A 10,583-nucleotide genomic window follows, 5' to 3' on the forward strand; every position below is an offset into this window, starting at 1 on the left:
AGACATCTTTTTCTAAATCCCAGAAATCTCAGAATGTTAACGCATCTTCCTTTTTTTCCAAATGAATCGCTGGGTGACCAGGTGTATACTTTTTTCCTAACGAATTTTTAACATCAATCACATGCTGCCTCCAACTCCACAAGCAAGTTTTCTGGAAGGTGTGTGCCAATGTCAAAAGAACACCACCTGGCTGATGACACTGGAACCCTGGGAGTCTAGATGAGCGTGGCAGGAGTCTCCCATTCTGTCCTCCAAGCCTTGAGTAGGAACCCAGCCCCCACACACAGCTGCTGCTGCGAGACTGGCTCAGGAGTAGGGGAGGGGAAGGCAGATGAACCAGAATACTCTTTTGACTCACTGCTTTCCACTTCCTCCCCAGCTTGCCTATTTACCAGAATTGCCCAGGAAGAGTCACCAGGAATTTAATCTCCCTGGATTTTCCCCGCCTGACCTCAAAATGACGCTAGAGAGGGCAGAGAAATGGCAAGAGTCGGGCTAGCCCAACACGACACCATGGCGGAAGAGGCGGGTGTGACGCCATCTGAAGAATCAAGATGTGCTTGGTCTACGTGGCAACAGGAGGCAGGGAGTTTCTGCAACACAGATGACGTTCAGAGTCCTCCTGCAGGCGTGGTGTCTGAGAGGGAGGGAGCAAGAGAAGGCCCCTGAAAGGAAGCCAGAAGGAGAAACACAGAGAGGCACTCTCCTCTGGGCTTTCCCTGGGACCAGGGGCAGAGGCATCATGGAGGCAGGAACACAGCTTCCGGTCGTGCTGGGGCCCTCCCACAGCTTCCGGTCCTGCTGGTCTTTGCAGTTCCCTGCGTCTCTGTGGCCCCTGAAGTTCTCCATCCCTCTGAAACTTGGCTACAAGCACCTTCTTGAGCTCTGTGGTGCCAAATCTTTTTGTTTTAAGTCCTCTAGGGCTGACCAACAAGGTATTACCAAGGCGGGGGGTTGGGGGAGGGGGGAGTGGTCCCTTCACCAGTCCTTGAAAATAATCTAACACAATACCACAGAGGCAGGAAATTATATGTGGTTTGAATGCATATGTGTGAAAGAGTCTGAAGACTTGGAAGATACTCACCAACACGTTATCAGCAGTTATCTAAGTGTAGTGAAATTCTAGGTGACTTTTGTCTTTCTTTTTTATACCTTCTGGCTTTGTTTCAAATATTAAAACAAGCAAGTATCACTTTGTAATTATAAAAATAATTTTGTTTTTAAAAAGTTAAACTACCATTTTAGAGCAGAAGACTATGCATGATTATGAAAACTATCACAGAAAAAACACACTTTTTATAAAATAAAGGAGGTTAATAATAAGTTAAGTTTGAAACTTAAACTGCAAAACTCATGCCCTAAATAGCATGGATTACAAGGTCCCGAAATGCCAAAGATATAAATGAACATAAACCAGACAATTGGAGTGTATAACAACTGGTATTATTCAGATATGCTAGTGAGCTGACAAATTACAAGGCTAGGAATAATTTCCTGTTGAGTGGATCATGCTATGGTGTCCACATTGCTAAAGTATGAGCATTATTTTGCAAAGGATGGTTACTGGGAGGGAAAGGCAAAGGAGACACTCTTTCCATAGTCTAGCTCACACAGCTGAGAAAGGAGACAGAAAATAGTCTGGCTTCACTTCATTCTTTTGGCAACATCTGAATATGCGTGTTCAATCTCCTGGTCAGCGGGACATGTGTTTGTGTATTCATCCCAAGCATACACATTGTTCAAGTACCTCCAGATGCCAGTCATTTCAGAAGGAAATTCAAAATCTTTGTATCTCTTGGCCACGATCTGAAAATGAAGAGGAAACAGTCAGAAAGGGAAAACCCACAAACGTAGGCAGTTACATCAGACAATCCATTCTTCTGAGGCGTGTAATATATTCTTTCTCAAGTTCCAATGTCCTACAGCCGTTCAAGCTGCCCAAGTTGCGATATGAGTTTTCAGGGGGCATACTGAGCATGGGACTCAAAACAGAGTGCTACACAACCATGCCCACCCATTCATCACAGACAGTCCTTGTGACCCACTGGCATGAATTTGCTCTATTGTCTAGTTGCTCAGTAGTGTCCAGCTCTTTTGTGACCCCATGGACTGTAGCCCACCAGGCTCCTCTGTCTGTGAGATTTCCCTGGCAATAATACTGGAGTGGGCCGCTATTTCCTTCTCCAGGGGATCTTCCTGACCCAAGGATTGAACCTGAATCTCCTGTGCAGATTCTTTACCATCTGAGCCACCAGGGAAGCCCTGAGCTTGCTCTGTAACCTCGTGGATTTCTCTTTGTCTTTCTAGTAGTTTTCTCTCCTTGTGTTCTGCTGCTGGGTTATTTGGTGCCTAAAGATTCAGATGGCTCAGATGGTAAACAGTCTGCCTGCAATTCAGGAGACCTAGGTTTGATCCCTGGAGATCTCCAGGGGTCAGGAAGATCCCCTGGAGAAGGACATGATAACTCACTCCAGTATTATTGCCTAGAGAATCCCATGAGCAGCGGAGACAATCCATGGGATCCACAGATTTGGACACAACCAAGTGACTAACACTTTCATTTTCAAAGGTTCAGGATGGATCTTCAGTTTAGATTGTGCCAGGATCACTTTGAAGTGTCCTCTTTTTCCTATTTGCTGAGCCTCACCTCCTGAAACCCCAAGTACCTGGGTATGTTACACCTGTGGATTTCCATCATTCTGCCCCTGAAAGGATCATTTCACTGTGGGTCTACCATGTGCAGAGGGCAGATTCATGAACTGAAAAGTCCTTATTCTCAAGGAAACAGTGGATGTTTTCCCAGGTGGCTTAGAGGTTAAAGCATCTGCCTACAATGTGGGAGACCTGGGTTCGATCCCTGAGTCAGGAAGATCCCCTGGAGAAGGAAATAGCAACCCACTCCAGTATTCTTGCCTGGAGAATCCCATGGACGGAGGAGCCTGGTGGGCTACAGTCCATGGGGTCGCAAAGAGTCAGACACGACTAAGCGACTTCACTTACTTACTTACTTATGGATGGGGTAGCTGAGAATGGATATCATGAAAACACAGTGGTGTGAGATGTCTCCTCTGGCTGGAGGGTGTCACTGGGAATTCACCACAAAGGAGGGTGTATCCTCTTGCAGATGATATGAGTTCCCTGGGGTTGCCTTAACAAAGTACTACAACCGTGGGTGGCTTGAAACAACAGAAATGTCTTCTCCCACACTCCTGGAGGCCCAGAGTCCAAGATCATGGTGTCAGCAGGGCTGAGCTCCCTCTGAAGCCTCCAAGGAAGGATCCATTCCAGGTCTCTCCCTGTCTCTGGCTCATGGGAGCACAGCTCCAGTTTCCACCTGGCACTTTCCCTGTGTTGGTGTCTCTGGACCCAAATTCCCTTTTATAAGAACATCTGTCATGTTGGATTAGGGGCCCATTATACTGCTTCTAATCAATTAACATGATCTCATCTTAACTAATTACATCTGCAAAAACTCTATTTCCAAATAAGGTCAGTTTTGAGATATTGGGAGTTAGGACTTGGGTCTAACTTGGATACAAATTTGGGGGTACAAATACTTGGAAAGCTATGACAAACCTAGACAGCTTATTAAAAAGCAGAGACATCACTTTACCAACAAATGTGCATATAGTCAAAGCTATGGCTTTTCCATAAGTCATGTATGGATGTGAGAGTTGGACTGTAAAGAAAGCTTAGTGCCAAAGAACTGATGCTTTTGGACTGTGGTGTTGGAGAAGACTCTTGAGAGTCCCTTGGACTGCAAGGAGATTCAACCAGGCAATCCTAAAGGAAATCAATCCTGAATATTCATTGAGAGGACTGATGCTAAAGTTCCAATACTTTGGCCAAGTGATGCAAAGAGCTGACTCATTGGACAAGACCCTGATGCTGGGAAAGATTCAAAGCAGGAGGAGAAGGGGACAACAGAGGATGAGATGGCTAGATGGCATCACCTACTCAATGGACATGAGTTTGAGTAAACTCCAGGAGATGGTGATGGACAGGGAGGCCTGGCATGCTGCAGTCCATGGGGTCCCAAAGAGTCGGGCACTACTGAGGAACTGAACAATAATACTTGGAAGGACAGTATTTCCCATTATATTGGCTCCTGGGATGTTTGGACAACATGAGTGTGGAATCTGTCACCAATTAGAAGATCTTCAGGCCTTATTTCTCAGATATTGGAAGCTGGGAGCTAATGATGCAGCAAGACAGGATCACATATCTTTTCATAGAGCCTTTAAATAATTATCTTTTACTTGAATTCAATCTTACTAGAGATTAAGGTCGAGACTCCTGCTTTTCTTTTGTTTGCGTTTGCCTGCTTTTGCTTTACCCAAACATTCTGAGTAAATTTATTACATATGTGCCTCTCATAAATGTAAACTTGTTTTATATCATATCTTATTAATGTAATACTTTGCTTCCCAACTTCCTGTAAACATTTTTGCATTTATGTATGTGTATGTTTCCCTCTCTGGTGGTTTGGAAGGTTTATGGTCTGTTTTAACTATTCCAGTGGTTGTTGTTGCTTAGTTGCTAAGTTGTGTCTGACTCTTTGTGACTGCATGGACCTGCCAGGCTCCTCTGTTATGGGGTTTCCCAGGCAAGAATACTGGAGTGGGTCCAGTGGTTTCCTATATAACTTTAAATAATAGGAATTCTTTATTTCTTGATTTATCAACTATTCTTTGATTGACCTCTACTTACTCCTGATAATAAACATGGAAATTAGTATACTTACACTTCTTTTTGTTTCTGATCTATTATCCTCCTTCCAATGGTGTGAAAATCGAAGTTTAGCACATCTGATTCAGTCCTGTAGCTATAATTCCTACTGCTGTTGAGTTTTAGTTCTGGTTTCAGATTTACCACCAATCCTTTTATACCACACACCTTCTCTGTTCTTGGATTCTTATTTTATTATCCTTTTTTATTATGTCATCATATAGAAATTTTATTTTTACAAAATGGCTCAGAGTATTTATTCCATCAAGACCAGAAGTCTAGGTAAAAGCAACAATTTACTTGGATATAAAGTTCTTACATCACACATCCTTTCCTTTAATCCTTTAACTATTGGCTGTGCTGGGTCTTCACTGTGGCACACAGGCTTCTCTAGTTGCAGTGCATGGGCTTAGCTGCCCCAAAGCATGTGGGCTCTGAGTTCCCCAACCAGGCATTGAACCTGTGTCCCCTGCATTGGAAGGTGGATTCTTAACCACTGGGCCACCAGGGAAGTCCCCAATCCTTTAACTGTTAAAACACTGTTTTCTGGCTTTTAATGTGATCCTAGAATCCTGCAGAAAAAGGAATGACAACCCATTCCAGTATTCTTATTTTTTTAATTGAAGGATAATTGCTTTATAGAATTTTGTTGTTTTCTGTCAAACTTCAACACGAACCAGTCATAGGTATACATATATCCCCTCCCTTTTGAACCTCCCTCCCATCTCCCTCCCCATCCCACTCCTCTTGGTTGATACAGAGCCCCTGTTTGAGTTTCCTGAGCAAATTCCCAATGGCTATTTTACATACAGTAATGTAAGTTTCCATGTTACTCTCTCCATACATCTCACCCTCTCCTCCCCTCTCCCTTGTCCATAAGTCTATTCTCTATGTCTGTTTCTCCATTGCTGCCCTGTGAATACACAGATGGCACCTCTGAACAGTGTCAGCTTCAGCTCTGCCTCCACAGAGCTCTCATCTCCATAGGGCTGGTCCCTGCCTCTCTTGGCCCACTCCACGCTCTGTCCTCAAACAAAGAAGCCTGGCATGCTGCAACCACGGGGTCGCAAAGAGTTGGACACAACTGAGTGACTGAACTGAACTAAAATGCCAAATAAATGCATTATTAGAACAAAAGGTCCTTGACTTGTATTTCCCTATGTCTTCTCTCCCATCTCCCTATCCTTATACCAAAGACCTAGTTCTGGACCTGGTATGACCTGTATAATAAGGATGCCTCTGAAGAAGGGTTGGGCTTCTTCCTGGGGAATCTAGGGACTCTGAGGACCAGGGGCACACCAACAGTGATAACAATACAACAACTAACAGCTGTGAGTGGCAGCCAGACCGGGGCACTTCAGAGAGGAGCCGTAACTAAGGAGTCCAAGGGTGGGGTCATCTGCTTCTGAATTTCAGAGTCACCCACAGAAATTCTGATTATATACGTCAGGGGCTGAATTGAGGGGCTGACATTTCTAACAGGGCTTTCCTGGCGGCTCAGCAATAAAGAAGCCATCTGCATTGCACTATATGCGGATTCAATCCCTGGGTCAGGAAGATACCCTGGAGGAGGGCGTGGTAACTCACTCCAGTAACCTTGTTGGGAAAATCCCATGGACAGAGGAGTCTGGGGAGCTGTAGTCCCTGGGGTCACAAAGAGTCAGAGACGACTGGAGCCCCTAGCAGGCACATTTTCTAAATTAGTAGGCACAATTCTTATGCCTACTAATGTTGGAGAACTACTGGTCTAGGGAATCTTTAAACCCTAATTATACATGACCAGTGACTTTTATTTCATGTTCGATCACCTGGGAAAACAGGCTGTCACATGTGGTCCAGCCGAGGAGCTGTCAGCTGCTCACCAGCTGTAAGGGGTCTATATTAAGAGCCAACCTCTTCCCTTATCCCAGGGTTAGGCTTACTCTTCCCATCACCAACAACTGACTGAGTTCATTTTTTATTTCCAAGGTTGGCTCAGCTTTTTTGGTTGCTACTTTTGTGTTTGGACTGCACTGCTCAGCTTGCAGGATCTTAGTTGCCCACCCAGGGATTGAACCCAGGCCACCCCGGCAAAAGTGCTGAGTCCCAACCACTGGACCACCACCAGGGAATTTCCTGAGTTCACATTTTAATCCTCGCAGATTCCAAACACCATCTCCCAGTCTGGAGTGTAAAACACCAGCTATAATCAATGTCTTCCCTCAAGTTGTTTTCACGTAGCTTGTCTTTAGGCTGTGGGGGTTAAGACTGGAAAAGAGAAGCTGTGAAGATGGTGGGATGAGAGCCAAGCTCTCAGATGCTTGACGAGAACCTCCAAGGAACATCTGAGAATAGCATCCACAGATCTCAAACTTGGGGCTTGGCTGCCACAAACAGAAACTAGCTAGACTTTTCAATTCAGGAGACCCTGTTTTAGATTGTCTTGGCAAAACACACACACACACACACACACACACACACAAGTCAAAACAAAATGAAATAAAGCCCCATTCATGTATTCAGCACCCGAGGTACGAGGAAGGACAAACCTTAATAATGTGGAGCTTGGGTAAGAGGTTGCAGTCAGCCAGCGTGAGCTCATTGCCATCCAGGAACTTCCTTCCAGAAACAGCAGCTTCCTCAGTGCTGTAGACATCTATCTCATCAGGCAGGGGTCTGTTCAGATAACTATCCAGCTTCTTCAGGGCCTTTAATAGGTTCCTTTCATAAACTAAAATGGGAAGGCAGAAAACAACTACGATGGGCCATGGAAGTCCACGTCTCCTCTGTCTTTGTCATTGTTCAGTCGCTCAGTCGTGTCTGACTCTTTACGACCCCATAGACTGCAGCACGCCAGGCTTCCCTGTCCTTCACCATCTCCCAGAGCTTGCTCAAACTCATGTCCATTGGGTTGATGATGCCATCCAACCATCTCATCCTCTGTCATCCCCCTCTCCTCCTGCCCTCCTCTCTCTAGATAGCAAAAAAAAAAAAAAAAGGAATTTGTCCCTTCCCTCCTGAGATATGGCCAGTGAGTGTTAAGAGAGTCAGGAAGGAGACAGGTGGGTTTACGAGATCTAAATAAAAGATTCACTTCTCCTTAGAAAATAATTCTGCTGTCTACACAACACTGCTGCTTCTAGAACTTATTCATTTATTCAAAAATCTATATGGAGAAACTTTCATTGTGGGCATCACCGACTCAATGCACATGGGTTTAGGTAAACTCCGGGAATTAGTGATGGACAGGGAGGCCTGGCGTTCTGCAGCCCATGGGGTCGCAAAGAGTCAGATGCAACTGAGCGACTGAACTGAACTGAATGGTTAAGACTCTGTGCTTTCCAGGTGGGATGGGGTGGGAGGTGGGAGGGAGGCTCAAGAGGGAGGGGATGGGTGTATACCTATGGCTGATTCATGTTGATGTATGGCAAAAACCAACATAATATGGTAAAGCAATTATATTCCAACTAAAAATAAATAAACTAAAAAAGACTTCGCATTTCCAATGCAGGGTCAGGGAACTTAGATCCCACATGCCACACAATGTGACCAAAACATTTTTTTTTAATTAAAAATTTAAAAAAATCTTTGTGGAAATCACATAATGAAGGGAGCACCAATAGAAGGTTTATTCACCCTGAATTCCATGGGAGAGCAAGGAATCACTGGTGGTGATGATTTTCTCCTAAAAATGTCCTTTCTTTGGATAATCTCTAGAAAAGCACTCAGTCTCTGAAACCCACGTGCAGGCTCTGAGTGGGAGGTACTTTTTCTTATTTCTATACACAGGTCCCTCCCTGCTGTGCTTCTGCTGCTGCTGCTGCTGCTAAGTCGCTTCAGTCGTGTCCGACTCTGTGCGACCCCATAGATGGCAGCCCACCAGGCTCCCCCATCCCTGGGATTCTCCAGGCAAGAACACTGGAGTGGGTTGCCATTTCCTTCTCCAGTGCATGAAAGTGAAAAGTGAAAGTGAAGTCTCTCAGTCATGTCCAATTCCTAGCAACCCCATGGACTGCAGCCTACCAGGTTCCTCTGTCCATGGGATTTTCCAGGCAAGAGTACTGGAGTGGGGTGCCATTGCCTTCTCCATCCCCACCGTGCAGTGAGTCAGAATTCCCCACATCTTATAAGAAGCCACACCAGAGGTGGAAGGGAGGTCCATGGAGAAAACAGACTCACTCTCATTTGCATCCTTCTTGGTGTTTTTATAAATGCTGAGAACTTGGCAAACACATCATTTCCAGCAGAGTTAGATTCAGGGTGCTGGGTCCCCAGCTTAGGGTACCTTGAAAAGTTCAAAGTGAGAGTATCGCAGATCAGCAGTGTTTGAGTTAGGAGAATACAAAGCGGAAAGGGAAGAAATTACTTTCTCTGAGCACATATAAAAATGAAAACTGCTCCTTAAATGTTTTCCTAATCTTTCCATCTTGAAAGTTGGGAGCAACGCTATCCAGGAGTACAGCACTGGATGAACTGTTCTCATCCTGGGACGGAGGGCCCCCTAGCCTTGCTGGTCTTTGTTCTCTCCCTCCTGAAATAAAGATGATGAACTAGAGGGTTCCCTTGCAGGCCCAGCCTGCTGCGATGCTGCGTGTAACACACGTTCTCAACGGGCCAGCAGAAACAGGCCACCCATGTGACATCGGCCCACTTCCTCCCCACTTCCTGCCATCAAACCCTAATTGCCAAATGGCAGGTGCAGAGAAGTGAAATCCCAGCCACCTAGACTCAGGGCTTCAAATCTCGCTGTGTTTCCTGTGGCACACCACAGGTACAGCTCAGGAGGTAAGCGCCATGGCCACAGGAAACCAACACACAGTGCCAGGAGCTTTAGAACTGTCTGTGAACGGGGGAAAGCGACAGCCAAGTTGCCAGCACTGGTTTTGACGAGGTTCACCTTGGCGGAGCCAATTTCTCCTCCAAGAACCCCTCGATCTTATTCACGTCTGTCTTGACTTTACCGTCAAAAGTCATGAAAGGTGGGTTAGTGCTGAGAGCCAAATTCTGCAGGTCCATGGGCTTCCTGGGCAGGGGGAAAGGGCAGTGCCAGGGTTGGGATCATTGCCAAGGCTTAACCATGTGCCCCCCGCCATCCACACATACACACACCAGTAGAAGAGAAACCACCCTTGAGAATTTCAAAGGCAACTGGGAGTTTACAATCTGTTCTACTAGCAAGGAAAGTGTGGCCCTTTATCTGGAGACGGGGCTGAAAAGTTAACCCTCCCCAGTGTTATCAGCCAGGAGGGGGCTCAGGCAGGCTCCGCAGAGGGTCACGACTGACCAGTCATGGGCAGGCAGCCTCCTCCCAGTTCCCCTCCTCCTACTTGTTCTGGGTTACCTTTGACCCCATCCTGTAATGACATCGTGGCCCACGTACGCCCGATCCAATCCAGGGTCCTGAGCCAGGGTGGACATGCCCGGGACAGGGCCCATGGTTCCTAGGAGTGTGCATGCGTGTGCCTGTGTGTTTCTGTCTCTGTGTCTCCGTCTGTGTGTGTGTCTGTGTGTTTGTGTATGTCTGTGTGTATGTGCGTCTCCATTTCTGTGTGTGTGTGTGCATGCGCACGCCTGTGTGTCTCTGTGCGTGTCTGTCTCTGTGTGTCTCTGTCTGAATGTGTCTATGTGTGTGTCTGTGTTTGTGTCTGTATTTGGGTCTATGCACCTTTGTCTGTATGTCTGTGTGTGTGTGTGTCTCCATCTCTGTGTGTATGTATGTGTGTGTGCACGCACGTGCCTGTGTCTGTGTCTCTGTGTGCCTCTGTGCATGTCTGTCTCTGTGTGTCTCCATCTTGTGTGTGTATGTGTGTGTGTGTGTCTGTGTACGCTCCTGTGTCTGTATGTCTGTGTGGATGCATGTCTCCATCTCTGTGTGT

At 46.1% G+C, this 10,583-nt stretch overlaps 1 protein-coding gene across 1 annotated transcript in view; it reads right to left on the reverse strand.

Moving 5' to 3' along the window:
* Window positions 1-1,437: 1,437 nt before the first annotated feature.
* The window catches only part of LOC120868376 (chloride intracellular channel protein 6-like), a 10,073-nt gene continuing 927 nt past the window's right edge, over window positions 1,438-10,583 (reverse strand). Inside the window, 5 exon segments of the mRNA XM_040247178.1 lie at window positions 1,438-1,806; window positions 7,257-7,438; window positions 8,887-8,916; window positions 8,919-8,992; window positions 9,605-9,730. Coding sequence (XP_040103112.1) covers window positions 1,645-1,806; window positions 7,257-7,438; window positions 8,887-8,916; window positions 8,919-8,992; window positions 9,605-9,730 — 574 coding nt within the window. The 3' untranslated portion in view covers window positions 1,438-1,644.

Source organism: Oryx dammah, unplaced genomic scaffold, assembly GCF_014754425.2.
Source record: "Oryx dammah isolate SB20612 unplaced genomic scaffold, SCBI_Odam_1.1 HiC_scaffold_2, whole genome shotgun sequence".
In the NCBI taxonomy this organism is placed as follows: Eukaryota; Metazoa; Chordata; class Mammalia; order Artiodactyla; family Bovidae; genus Oryx; species Oryx dammah.